The following is a 14,640-nucleotide window of genomic DNA, read 5'->3' as shown; positions in this document are numbered from 1 at the left end:
GTGACTTCTACACAAACATCACAAAGACACCTGTAGCATAGGAGGATTAACAGACTTAGTGTTGAGTAATTGTGTTTAAATCATTCATGACAGTGGTTCTTAACAATACCAGGGGATGAATATAATGGTCCCTACCAATTTTCCACTATGGAACATGTATAGAGCATGTCTTAGCCTAAAGGAGTAAGTTTATTGCCGTGGGACATACATCCGCTCGGAAATTGAAGAAAAATGCCCCTTTGCCCATTTCAGGAAGCGGTCCTGTCAGAGACACGTGACAATATGATGTTGGATTTTTTTGCTATTGATTGAGATGATATTTGATATGTTGGTAAGTCTTGGAAAGGCAAGGGTCAAGGTCAGATATGGGCCTCCTGGTGTCTGACCTTGGTACTGCAGCAGAACTTCCGGTTTTTGCATCTTTTGTTCTGAACATGCTATGGTCTTGACTTTTTTAGTGACAAATAGCTTTTTTCTGTCAGAAATGAGTGGTCTGGGTTTGGTTCCCCTAGTAGCTTGTTCTGGAACTGCAGGGGACCTTCTGGAGAAAACTTTAAAAGCCAATAAGTCCAGCTAGAAACAACTTATTTTCATAATTTTGGTATGTAGGTAGCTAAAAGAGAAATGTACATAATCAGATGCAGATAATGCAAACGATGAATTAATTTGCATAATTAAGGAGATAATGCTTTATGTATACAGTGTTTTTTATAGTACTTTTATACATGGAATCTAATCTATATGTAGGCTTGGCGTAGCTTCCGGTCGTTCGACAGAGTCTCCCGAGCCGTAAAAGCTGCTGTGTGTGAGGTCGAGGGAAGGCACGGAGTCTCCGACAAGTTCGTTGCGATGGGACGGGTTTATTCTGCTGAAGACCCTAGTTGTTACAGCGTAGCACATCCGCGAGATGGCGCTGAGTAACGACAGTTGTGACGGTAGTCCCCCATTCCTGCTTCGCGGACTTCGGGGGAAACCCTTGTTTGGCTCTGGACCGGAAAAGCTCTAAGTTTGGTGGACCATGCTGACTTCGGTGACTCAGGGTTCCCGGGTTCTTGTAGTCCGACGGAGTTCCTTTCTTCCTGATTGCTACATTTTCTTTTATTTCCTCAAAATTGGGTTCCTCCCACTTCCAAATTTGGATATTCTCATCAAACATTGTAATAGCCGATTGGCCAAAGCTCTGGTATTTTGACAGAAATCATTCATCAAAATCAAAAGTTTCTTATCGATTGAATACTAGACATTTGGGCCTTACACCAACTAATAAACACTTAACACTCTAGAACTAAAAACCGGCAGGGTCTGGACCCTATAAGAGACTTTATTCATAACTGGCCGGATCTCTGGAGCATATCAGATATTTTGATATAACGTAACACTATACTGCCGGCCCAAGGACGAGGTACGCCGGTTGTTAGTCGTGCTGTGCTCAATAAAGATATGTCACTCTTCATTACTGTGATCGACTGTCGACGCTAATTAAAGTGATAGGGCTGGTTCCTTACATATGACAGGTGAAGCATCAACAGATACCAATTATGCAAATGATGACCTAACTTGCATTTATTTTACTCAAATGTATATGTTGTTTGCATAATTGATGAGGACAAAAAGTCATATTAAGTATATTAAGTCGGCCGGTGTTACTTAAAGTTAAGACTAACAACGATGCAATTTCACCTAGAATCAACTGGTACCACTAAACTCGGATATACAAGCTTGGAGCCTGACAAGTGGTGAAGCTTAATTATGATGCTGCACAGGCATGAATTTTGTCTTATAATGGTCAGTTTTAGTGGTTACTTATTTGTTAAGTCGTAATGTTTGTCATAGTTTTACATTTTACCAATTGGCCAACTTTTCGTACATTTTCTCAGTTTTATCATTTACGTTGTACACATTTTCATGAAAAAGACGACCATCCAAGAAAAGTGCATTTAAAAAAGTACTTTTAAAAAAGCTGGTCTTTCGCTTAGTAAAGTGTGATATCATATACATCTAATATTTAAAAAAAAATAAAACAAGAATGACAAAGTTGAAATTATTCTATAACATACACTTTTATTAAAATGAGAAAATTTTAAAAGTACATGTACAGGGAGCAAGGACATTAAAAAGAAAATGTCCTTGAGTGGAGTCTGTGGTCGGGTAGGACGTCCGTCCTGCATGTGTGGAAAACTCTACAAATTATACCAGCAGACTCCGATTAAAATGTAACGGCTAACATAGAATGGCCAACTTAACTTCATACAGCTTACAGGACAAAACTTCGCATACAAAAACCATCCATACATTGTATATATAGGGCTGAGCATTGGATATCATATATTTAAAGTAGATAGTCCGGCTAACGTTAAGGACGTATATTTTTTTTAACGTCAAAAAAAAACCTTAAAAAATTATCCATATATACCAAGTAGGGACCGGGCAATCCCAGCTATCTGTCCCCGGCCACGTTTCCATCCTTCTAAAAGCTGTTTTCATGTCGTGTTTTGTTACGACTGTACGGAATGATCGGAACATGGCTGTGATGTGCCGTCATGACCTGAGGCTAGAGCTGTGGGATATGACCTCTGAATAAAGACTGTAACTCCAGAAATCCTGGATAGAATTTTTCCCAGACGATATAAAAATGATCAAGAGGACTTTGGTTACAGTTCTACTCAGGAACTACATATAGTTATATTCGAATACTACGATCTTCCGACCGATTCCCCCGACTGTACGGCACTCAGTAGTCGTCGTCGTTATAACATTGATTCGGTCCGCCATCTTGCCTTAGACGGCATGGCGGGAGGAAAGACTTTCGAATTCTTTTTTTTTTAAAGTACCGCTATAGTTGGAACCTTTCTAACGTGCTGTATTCATATACATACATAAATGTAACCGTATTCTGAAAAAAAAAAGATATTAAATATAATCTTTGTAAATAGACTATATAGTGAACACCACGTACTAGTAATAGGTGGTTATTATGTTAATTACCCATTTTTCAGTCTGTTTTTTTTAGTGTTCTTTTCTTGCAAGACTAATTATTCATAGTCATCTTGATGTTTATTTGTAACTGGCTTCTCGCTGCCGGTTCCTCATGTTCAGAACTTGAACTCAAAGGTCTTGAAAGAAAAGAAAAGTAACTATTATTTACAAGTGTAATTAAACAGAGTAAATGTAAGAAAACTGGTCAACAAAGTTAGTTTAAAATACAAGAATGGTGCCACTTCTCGAATATGTACTGTGAAATGATATAACCTACCTGGAAACAGCCTTCATCTTCATCGTGTTTAGGAGAAACTGGTTTCATCACCGATGGGCGAGGGATCTTCAACTGAAGTGGGTGAAGAGACTTTCAAAATGTAGCATAGTCAGAGAATGATAACGAGACAAATAAAAACATACAAAAGTACTACGATAGAGAGAACTAAAGAATTTAAAGAAAATAAGAGGGATAACTAATGTATTTTGATGGTCCCTTAGTCTAGGTCCCTGAAATAGCGCACCTAAACTAGAGCATGAGAAAACCTACCTCTCCAGTTGGTATATTCTCCACGCTTGGGTTGAAGAAAGGACCTCCTCTGGTTCCCAGGGATTCCTTGTATATGGGAGGAAACATAACAGCATCAGATTCTACATACTAAGGAGGAAAACATCAAAAGTAAAATAACTTTACACCTTGATAGGGGGCATCGAGGCTGTCAACACGGGAAACAAAAAAAACATATACATGTGAATTATGAAATGAACAAGTATCATAGCTAGTTGTTACATTTTGGACGGCTGCCCTTGGTAACAGACAAGAAATGTTATACACTCAACGAAAACAAAGAAAGAGAGAGGGAGAGAGAGAAATTTAGGATATATTTTATAGTTTTTGTTTATCAATGTATTCATTAATGTAGTCTCATGTCTGTTCCCATCATCAACCTCTTTGGCAACATCACCGAAAGATAAGAACGTCCCAAATTCACAAATAAGATAAAACACAAGCTAGATTTGCTTCAGGTAAAAAAAAACAGGTTTTGTATGTATTAAGCTGTACACATTGTAACTTTATGTTTACACGTAGATAAAGTTCAATGTTTTCAGCATAAAGAGAGAGGGGGAGGCTGTTTTTAACGTTTTTAACGTCACGAAGCTCTTTAATCAATAAAAAATGTTAATTTATTACAGGTGAAAGGTAGTCGTCCTGGTCTTCACTTAGGTCAGTGACCGGAAGGCCACGAAACGGTTGCCACGACTCTGAGGCGGTGTAGTAGTTGGGTAGGGTGACGGGAGGTGAGGTAATCCTGTAACTACAATAAATGTTCACGCTTTACGTAAACCCAGTACCTAAAACCTTGTTAATAAATAAACAGTCAATGACAGCAACAAAGGTAACGGCCGTTAGAGAATCAGCCACATAGCTATAAACAGTAAATACGGACTGATAGACGTATGCCTACATCATGGTAGGAGAGCAAGTTGGAATCAGCATTTTTAATCTTGATTATGCAAGTCATGCTTTTCTGGCATCTAAAATATGCAGGGATAACGTCTTTCACTCTGCAGGAAAAATCTCAATCCCCTATAGAAAGTATATATATATAATGCAAAGGCTTCAAAGAAATGTACGTCGTGAGGAAACAGATAGGAGAAGCTAAGTTAACGTTACCTCATTTTGGCTGAATGCCTGGACCTCTTGGCCATACAGACAGCCACCAGCAGGGCGACCACCAGCAACGCACACAAACAACCTGCTGCAATACCGATCACGTCCGCTTGGGTCAAACGGATCTGACATCGCTCCCCTCCGTACCAGGAACCCTCTACTGCCGGGCAGCTGTGCATTGTAATTAATCATTAAACGTTGTGTACACTATCCATTCATCACATCAAAGCACAACACAACACAAATCCAGCACTTACAGCATTTTTACCACTTCGGCCTAAAAATAATTAGCCTTGAACTTTGTTCTCTACAGCAAAACACAAAAAAACACAAAACATTACGACTTTTGACCAACCTATGACTTTCTGGTATCACTTCAAAATTCACAAATTTTCAGGTATCTGTTGTGTTGGACGTAAAAGTCAACTCGACTATTATATTCTATCCGAGAGAGGCTGGTTTTGATACTTACGAGCATTTCGGTCCCTCTTGAACGTTGTACTCACAGGTACCCGTGTTGCAGAAGTTTTCCTGACATTGGCACTCCGCTATGACAGCTCCTTGGTACGGCTCAGTCCGTGAACACACGCCCCCCTCCCCACACTGCACATCCTGGCAGAATCCTCCAACCACTTGCTCCAGCTCTACAGCAGATTGTAATTGAATAAGAAATCGGAGATTTCAGACACCGTGGAAGCATGTAATACTCGGTTTTCCGAATCCCCCTATGCCCCACTAAATCCTACAGGTTCATTGCCAATTTCTAAAAACTTTGGCCTCCTGCAATTTCGCCTGTAAACCTCTCCTACCCATGTGCTGTCAACCTACCCTGTCCGGGCAAACAGATACACAACCCCGCAGCTGAGCCACCCAAAACAATGCTTCCTTACCTGGAAGCAACATCATCATATAGACAGATTTCAAAGGGTTGTTGTCGGGCCCATTATTTTAAAGGATTCCTTCTGGTCCTTCCGTAAAACGGTCTATAGATACCATACCAGTTCTCAAAGCGCATTTGTAAGGGCAAACAATAATGACCATTTATAAAGACCATTCATAAGGGAACGAAATGAACAAAATGGCTCTGACGCTTTTTGGTGCAGAGCGTGAGAGAGATACTACTTTAGCAATAAGGTCACGGAGAGATGTAGAGAGAACTTGGCTCCTTTTAACAACTTAAACTGTCGATAAGCGTGACCATATGCTGCTGTTGGTGTTTCACGGTGTCTACCATTAATACCCACCTTCTTCCGTAAGTACAATCGGCTGCAGGCTGTTACTGCTGGTGACCTGGAGCGCGGGGTCAAACCTGCCGCTAGTGATCGCCTGCTGAAGGTTCGTCTTAGCCATATCCTGGATGATGCTGTCAGGTTGAGATTCTTCCACGGCGAAAACAGCGGCGTATCGGGCCTTTACACTACCCTCGCTAAAGGTTAAAAAAGATTAAGCATTGCCAAAGATTGCCGAATGGCCACAAAGCATCCCATACAAGTAACTGTATGTGATAATAGCCCAGAAATGTTTTTGATTTGGTAACTGGTCTAGGTGTCTAAAGTTAGCATGGTTACTAATATCTGAAGTTTCTATGAATTCAAAGTTGCATACTATATACTATAATATAATGGAATGAAAAAAAAATATTGCCCGTACGTACACTAATTGGATGATGATAATTTCGATGAAACCAGGAATTCCGGTGTAGATGACAGAGAGCTATCGGTGATAAGATGACAAAAGATCAACCTAAGTTATTATGAATACATAAACTAGATGTATGCGACCTACGGTTCTATAAAATAAGCTATAAATTGAAAATGGGCCGTGTCATGCAATAATAGGGCTTCAGAGTTGACAGCCAACAACACCACCTTAATTCCTAGCGTTACGATGATCTAACGACATTTAGTACCATGACCTCAACATGCAATACAGATTGAAAGAGTTAGTGGAAAGTTGTATGTTTAACACACAAGCAAGTAATTCTGTTCACTTACTGATGTTTTCAACTGTGATGATAATTCCATGTACTCTGCTGAAGTCTTGTCATTGTATTTAGCACTAAACTTCCTCTCCATTGTTATTTGGGCTGGTACAAACTTTCGTGGTTTTGCTATGAAATACCAACATTCAGACGTCCGTTAGTTAAAAAAATAAAACAATATCACAAATCTATATAACATATCGTGGTTTTCATGTGAAAATGTAGAATTTAAAAATTGAAAAAAAATACAAATGTCTATGATAATAAAACGTACCAACCATTCCTACAATTTGAAAGCAACTGAAGTACGCAATAAGGGAATGAAATAAAATGAAATATTTTTTTTTAACTCACGCGGCTCAGGAGTGACAGTCATTGATGTTGGTGTTGGTGTTGTTGTTGTTGTTGTTGTTGGAGTTCGGGTGCTTTCTGTTGTCACTGCTTTAAGTATGATTTTTATGAAGAATTATTTTAATATCCTTTTTTAATTTTTATTTACCATCTTTTACAATTTATCTCAAGCACGAATCGTATCAAATGTTAATTCACAGAACTTGAAATTGTATATGTATTCCGTTTTATATATATTTTTTGCAATGATATAAGTCATTACTTGTTTCAGCGCAGGTAGGTCAATTGAAGATGGCTGACCGTCAGCAAAGTACAGATGTATATATATATAAATATATGGCCACAACAAGTAAATTCTATGGATGACATCCTTCCGTAGACTTTAATCTAATGCGATAGGCGAAAAATACAAGACGGGCCAAAAGAAGATTCCTACATTTTACAAATTGCGACGTTATGAACCTTGTTAAACAAGAAATTATACCATTGTACATTCAATCATTGCACACGTGGTTTTGATTCAGTGGGAACATCACACATCTAAGCTTTGTCTTGTCTCCTCTCGTCATATTTTGATCACTGTCAGAAGTCAACAAAATTTCTTGTCTTTTGTTTTCCAAAATCAGGCGAAAATCAATGCGCGCTCTGATGTTATCCGTAGGAACTATTTGCTGCGGCCTAAAACAAAATGAACAAGTAGATACAAATCTACACATTACAATTCAAGTCATGATAATTTCAGGCATTCGTCAACAGAATAAAGCTTTGCAAAACCTACAACAATTACATTTTGTTCAAAATGTAAATAACTACAGAACAAACCATATGTTAGTGTCATTAAACTCTGCCTATACTGGTCTACATGGGGTAAATTCAAACAGTTTACACATATTTAGTTATCATGCATACTTGCTTAAAATCTGTGGCCTTAAAATCCGTACACAAATCGTGCCAATTGATGATTCACAGAAATTTCTTTTATATACCTCATCAGGTCATGCCAAGCAAATATTGTATGAAACTGTAAAATCCTCTCACCTGTACAGACCGTTCCATCTCCAAAGTAACCAGAATGACAAGTGCATCTGTAGGAACCAGGGGTATTTGTACAGTCTGCGTGGCCATGGCAGTTGTCAATGCCGTCCTCACACTCATGGACATCCACACAGTTATTACCGAAGTAACCAGGCTTACAGGGACACGTGAAGGAACCGACGGTGTTCGTACACACCGAGTTTTCTGTGCAGGTATCTGTGCCTTCTCTACATTCATCTTCATCTGAAATATGGTAAACCAAATTATTAGCATCAGCGTCATCAGAAATGCAATATTTTCTGTGTCAATATATTACTTCCAAAAATGAATTTTTAAAGGAGTGGAAAAATTCTATCCAGTTGTATTTTGGAAAAGATAAGGTCATTTTGATTTGATTGTGACACCACTTATGTCTGATGAAATTACTACAGAATATTACTATAGAAATTACATTCATCAAAGACAATTGAAATTGTTTATAAACTAAAATTACATACGTCAATATAAAAAGTTAAGGGAAACTGTATGTAATGAGTCCCCCGAAGAAAAAAAAATAACAAGAGTGGAGGAAACATAAGGTGTTCTAAAATGTTGAAGCTAAAAAAATTATTGATGAAAGAAGAGAAAAATGTTAACTGGTATAAGTTATTAAACAGACAGTATTCGTCTGTGTGGCTGAAAAATTTCCACAGCTTACCTCCACAAGACGTCCCGATGCCTGTAAAACCAGTATTGCAGGAGCATACATAGCTGCCCTCCGTGTTTAGACATGATGCCTGTTCATGGCAGTCATCTTGCCCACTTAAACACTCGTCCACATCTGGCAGAAGATTTGGATAAACATTTGAGCATTTGGAATGTTATTCACTGTTGAAAACGAGTTAAGGGTGTATATAGATAACACAAAATAAACAGTTTCCATACAGATCACACATATTAACACGATCAAGGTTTCCACTGTTACTTTATAATTACATTCAAGTAACGACTAATATACAAGTAGTATGGACAAATAGAGTATATGATGTGGGGATGATGTAGGGATTAAAGATAGAGAATTGACGTTTTAAAACAAAACGCTTTATGCTCTTAGAAGCTATCTAAAGGCATCCTTTTTTTCTTTAACTCTAAAGAGTTGAATCGTGGTCTGGAAATGAAGGTCACACAAGTCACGAGTGCTTACCTGTACAGGTTCTCCCTGTACCTATGTACCCATCATCACATGTGCAGGTGTAGGAGCCAGCAGTGTTGGTGCAAGTTGCGTTTCCATCACACTGACTAATTCCTTCTTCACATTCATCAATGTCTTGAAAAGAAATTTACAAGAATATGTACTAGTCAGTCATTGAAAGATAATAATCCTCCTCATGTTGGTAATCCTTAAAGTAATGGTTTTGCAAATCCTTCAGTGATGCAAATTGATAGTTATTACAGCTAGGCATTGCCTGTACAGCATCACAATTTACATACTATACTATACTGTGTATATATCGTTACATGGATAACATGGATCTTTGATAAATCACATCAAATGTTTTTCAATGTTGTCATTCAGCGTTATTACAATGTTATAGCTGATTAGCTGATTGCTGAGATGTCACCCTAATTATATTCCCCCATGTTGTTTTTAAACGACACCATTAAAGATCGCCAGGTATTTTTACCGGACGAGGTTAATCTATTTCATGTACCTTCACATACTGTTCCGGTGCCGTTGTACCCATCTTTGCAGGTACATTCAAAGCTGCCCAGGACGTTTGTGCATACTGCTTGCTCATGGCAGTGTGCTGAATCACCTGTACACTCATCCACATCTATGGACAATACCATCAAAAATTATACCAATTGTCTGAAATGTTCAACGCACGAAAATTTGGATTTACCAAAGGTTGTAAACTCAGGTAATGTTTACTATGTACACAGTATCTGGCTTTACAATGGTAGTAAATAAAGGTCAATTGCAGCAATTTCCTTTACAACCGTTAAAAGTCCGGTATTATCGTACTTGACCTTTATATACTGCCATTGTAAAGTTCAGAAGTGTTTACTAAGAAAAAACAAAATAAACATTACCCAACTATACTGCTCCGGTAAATCTAAGTTTTCGTGCTGTGGTTTTAGAAAATCTTTTGATAATTGTTATATATATATGTTTAAGCCAAAATGGCATACATTCACATCATACATATATACCTTATTTTTGAATTTTAAAATGCACACTTTATGACAAATGAATGGTGGAAGCAAAGAAGACCTTACCGGCACAGAAGAAGCCGTCTCCTGTATACCCGTCCCGACAGGTGCAGTTGAAACCACCGTTGAAGTTGAAACACTGAGCATTCGCACTGCAATTCACAATTCGACTGCCGAATGTGCACTCATCGTTATCTGCGGGAAAATTGACACATAAAAAAAACATAATCGTTTTGAGAAATCTATAAGCCTTCCAGTCTGCTTTTTTTTGGAGCGATATAAGTCAATGATTTGAGGCGTGCACCTTTACTTTTCATAGAAGCACCGAGCACTTCGGAACTTGCATGCCCGATAATGTTTATATCATGCAAAGCTCAACAGTCATATCATGACTGTATCCTTGCTCTCTGATGATGATTTCTATGTACAAATACTTATTTTTCCAGAGATAACAAGTTATTTAACGTTCAATACGATGATCTGCCTTTAAAGTGATACTTCTAGTTTTTTGCTGGTGCACCAAATTCGTTGGACTTGGGAGCATCGGTAAGTCAAAAAGTCAGCCTGGGGCCGTACCTCATTTTTGTAATTTAAACGTTTTTAGAACCGCTTTGGTTGAATTCAATAGATCTGTGATACAGTAGGGATCAGAACATCCGACAGACGCCACTCTCATGGTACATGGTAAAGTATATTGATTTTGCTCGTAATGTTACACATTTTGCTCAGAATGTGAAGTAAACGTACCTTCACAGGATGTCCCATTGCCGATGTAGCCCTGTCTGCAGCTACAGGTGTACCCTCCCTGGTTGTTGTTGCAGAAGGCATTGGGATCACAATCGTTCAGACTGCTGTCTGAACACTCATCAATATCTATCAAAATGTTAAAAAAAGTTACTTTTAAACTGAGTAATCAGAACATGGCAAAATTGGATCATACTCATGCCAAAAAAATTAGAGACAGATACCTATCCTAAACCTTGAAAAAAGATTACAGATATGGAAAATGTAGTTAACTTTTTTTATACGATTAACATTGAAAACACGTAGTAAAACAGAAAAAAAAAACAATTATTGTCAGTTGCATGTTGGGGAAAACAAATACAAGTATGATATCTCACCAGTGCATTGTCGACCATCAGTACCAATCATGTAGCCACTGTCGCAACCACACGTGTAACCTCCGTTTGTGTTGTTACACAGCTGGTCGCAGGCATTCAGGGTGTCACTTGAACATTCGTCGATGTCTGTGATACAAACAATTTCACTACATGTACCTCAGTATAATTTTCTAATACTATACACAATATTTTCAATCAAAACGAATCTAGTAAATAGTCACATCGACATTGCTAATCACATTTACTAACTGTACACTTGAGGGCTTGCTTCTTTTTCTTTTTGTATGAGAGTAAACATAAATTATTGTTTTGGTTAATGTTTGACATGAATTAGTAGCCCGGCAAAGATGTTATACTCTTCTATCATCAGGCTTACCAGTACAAACTGTGCCATTGTTGGTGATGGTGTAGCCAGAAAAACACAGGCAACTCTCGATTCCATTCTTCACAAAGCAGTTAGCATTCGTGCAGACGGTTCTGGTGCAATTTACAGAGGCTGAATAGGAAAAACTTGTTAATTCATTCTATTACAGAAAACTTTTATTCAAGTAATTGCATAAATTTTGAAAACTGCCAAAACGTTTCAAGTAACGACAACTAAGTTTGGTCAGTACTGGATACGGATACTACTTGAAACGTTTACCATACATGAATGTTCAACTATACATGTACAACCATACAAAGCCCTCGGGGAATATACAGAACAATATTTCGTCTAAAATATTGAGATCTTTGGAATAAATCCTGAGATTTTTCCATTTTTAACGAAGCGTGAAGACCCCCGCTGGGGGTCATTATGATCCGCTATGTAACAGAGATGTTTTTGACAAAATATTGGGTATGTACCTCTAAGCTCTGAACAGCCAGAGAGATTAGTCCAAAGTGCTCTGCTCATTCCAATAATAATCTGCTCGCTGTTACAGATACAATTATATATATGACCCGAAAACATAATTTTTTTCTAGTCTACTTGTAAAACCCAATACCCATGTTACCAAAAAGTTACCTTAGCAGGCTGAATGTTAATGGTGGAAAAGTTCATTACCTTTACAGGAGTCCCCAACTTGAATGAATCCTGGGACGCACGAGCAGTTAAACCCACCGTCTGTGTTTGTACAGGCCTGTTCACAGTCATCCAGCTGTTCTGCACACTCGTCAATATCTATAGCAATACGTTGTTGTTGTTTATTAATTTAACCAGAAAAAAACATATTGCCTATTGGTGGTTTGGAAATTCTTGCGACCAAACCCCAAACTGAAAGTACATAACCTTATCAAAGTAGTAAGGTGTCAAAAGAAAGGTCAATCAAAAATAGCTGAAGCTTAGTGAACAAGTTGAGATCTTGAATAATAAATTATGCGATGGAAGAAAAATGGTTGTCCAGACAACAAATCATATTGATAGATGGTTAAACAGAACTCCAAAATAAAGCTAAATATAGCTAACTTTGCACAGGGAAGTGAAGGAGGTCTAAAAGTTCCACGGTATCAAATTTGTCAACTTGACAACTAGCCAAATTTCATACCGTGCTTGCAATTGAAATTATTATTATTGTTATCATTGATTTGAATTAATCTAAATATAGAGTAAAGTACTGAATGTTATTCTAATCTTGCATTATAAACAATCGCAAACTCATTTCAAATGTCTGATCTACGTGTTTAATCATAGGGTAAAATGTACAAACATGTTTTTACCATCACACTTGAAACCATCGACCGCTAGCCTGTATCCATCCTCACAGCTACAGGTATAACTTCCATCAGTGTTGGAGCAGTTCATAGAGCATTTACCGTTGTCAGTCATACACTCATTCACATCTGTGGAGAATGAAATATACACATCAGTTTCTTCCTCACCGATTCTTAATTTTTTGATGGCCATAGCCATTCATTTTCTTAACAATCCTTTTAACCTCTTTTTTACACGACTTTGTCCATTTATTTCGTTGTAATATTACACCATTTTCTGTCGCTGCCACAACATACAAGCTAAATAAGGCAATGAGCTATACTCGAGCGACCAATGATTAAAGCTTGGTGTGTTTCTACCTGTGCAGTGCCTGCCGTCTCCTTCGTAACCATTATAACATGTACAGTTGTAGCCTCCAATCAGGTTGGTACAGACGGCTTTTGTGTCGATGTCACAGTAAGCTTCTCCCCTTACACATTCATCAATATCTGCGGCAACGAAATGGAATTATATGTACTAGTACACCAATTAACCAACAAATCATCTACTAACTACCAGTTATAGTTATCACTGTAGCTTCATATAATATGCAGGTATATCTACATTTTCTTGTGCATCCTGACAAAATATTGTGCAAAATGGCAGGTGGAACGGTGACTCATTTAAAACGTATATATTCCTTTAAGTAAGCAGTTTCTACTACAAGTATGAAAGGTGATCACTAGCGGTATAGTCACATGGAATGTCATCTTTCATATGAAAGAGAATGATGAGTAATAAAACGATTGCTTTCTAGAATGTAACTGCAATATACTCATGACAAGATTATGATTGTTCACACGTTTTTCCTCCATTAGGAGAAATGTAAACTGCTTACCTTCACACTGAATCCCATTCCCGACGAATCCCGCGTTACACGAACACGTGTAAGATCCCGGAGAGTTTGTGCAGGTTGCCTCATGAGCACAGTCATCTATAGAACTTCCACACTCGTTTACATCTATATTAGACAATTAAAAGAAAAAAAAAGGTATATATATAATTCACACGGTAGACTGGACACAATAAAGGTAGAACCATAACATTATTCAGGCCGCAGAGACAGTAGGTTGTTTATCGACTAAGCTACGATATATGAAGTGGAGCCCATCCCTCTACTTCCACTGCCTTTACCTCCTCAGCTAAAGCCAGGTACAAACTTTACACATGGGTGGAGTGACGAAAGTAGTGTAGATCGAAATACCATTTTCAGGGACACAGCGTCTTGCCAGTAATTGAACCCGTGACCTCTCGATCTCCTGCCCGGTAGCCTAGGCTCTTGGCGATTGACGCCATCACATGGGCACAATACAAATATCACAAATTTTCTTCCTTTTAAAATTTGACTTAAGAGTAAAAATCTTCATAACTTACCGGTGCAAATGACTGTACCGATCCCTTCATATCCATCTGTACACAGGCAGTTATAAGAGCCCTCCGTATTGGTACAATCCGCGTTCTCAGTGCAGCTGTTCAGAGCAGCATCTGAACACTCGTCAACATCTGAAGAGTCACCGTCATATAAATTAGATATATATATATATATATATATATATATATATATATATAATAATAATAATAT

The 14,640-nt window shown here is 38.0% G+C and overlaps 1 protein-coding gene across 1 annotated transcript in view; it reads right to left on the bottom strand.

Moving 5' to 3' along the window:
- Positions 1–2,984: 2,984 nt before the first annotated feature.
- LOC109469973 overlaps positions 2,985–14,640 on the bottom strand; it is a 35,042-nt gene continuing 23,386 nt past the window's right edge. Inside the window, exons 33-55 of the mRNA XM_019768737.1 lie at positions 14,433–14,561; positions 13,897–14,019; positions 13,379–13,507; positions 13,025–13,147; positions 12,372–12,488; positions 11,703–11,822; positions 11,327–11,452; positions 10,953–11,078; positions 10,272–10,400; positions 9,704–9,826; positions 9,196–9,318; positions 8,710–8,832; positions 8,016–8,255; positions 6,981–7,067; positions 6,640–6,755; positions 6,300–6,358; positions 5,890–6,071; positions 5,118–5,289; positions 4,649–4,816; positions 4,164–4,289; positions 3,524–3,590; positions 3,254–3,325; positions 2,985–3,113 (exon numbers count right to left, since the gene is read on the bottom strand). Coding sequence (XP_019624296.1) covers positions 3,093–3,113; positions 3,254–3,325; positions 3,524–3,590; positions 4,164–4,289; positions 4,649–4,816; positions 5,118–5,289; positions 5,890–6,071; positions 6,300–6,358; positions 6,640–6,755; positions 6,981–7,067; positions 8,016–8,255; positions 8,710–8,832; positions 9,196–9,318; positions 9,704–9,826; positions 10,272–10,400; positions 10,953–11,078; positions 11,327–11,452; positions 11,703–11,822; positions 12,372–12,488; positions 13,025–13,147; positions 13,379–13,507; positions 13,897–14,019; positions 14,433–14,561 — 2,801 coding nt within the window. The 3' untranslated portion in view covers positions 2,985–3,092. The remainder of the gene's footprint in view (positions 3,114–3,253; positions 3,326–3,523; positions 3,591–4,163; positions 4,290–4,648; positions 4,817–5,117; positions 5,290–5,889; positions 6,072–6,299; positions 6,359–6,639; positions 6,756–6,980; positions 7,068–8,015; positions 8,256–8,709; positions 8,833–9,195; positions 9,319–9,703; positions 9,827–10,271; positions 10,401–10,952; positions 11,079–11,326; positions 11,453–11,702; positions 11,823–12,371; positions 12,489–13,024; positions 13,148–13,378; positions 13,508–13,896; positions 14,020–14,432; positions 14,562–14,640) is intronic.

Source organism: Branchiostoma belcheri, unplaced genomic scaffold (genome assembly GCF_001625305.1).
Source record: "Branchiostoma belcheri isolate BF01 breed outbred unplaced genomic scaffold, Haploidv18h27 scaffold213, whole genome shotgun sequence".
NCBI classification, from domain to species: domain Eukaryota; kingdom Metazoa; phylum Chordata; class Leptocardii; order Amphioxiformes; family Branchiostomatidae; genus Branchiostoma; species Branchiostoma belcheri.
Note: the sequence above shows the minus strand (reverse complement) of the source record. Positions and strands in the feature narration are given on the sequence as shown.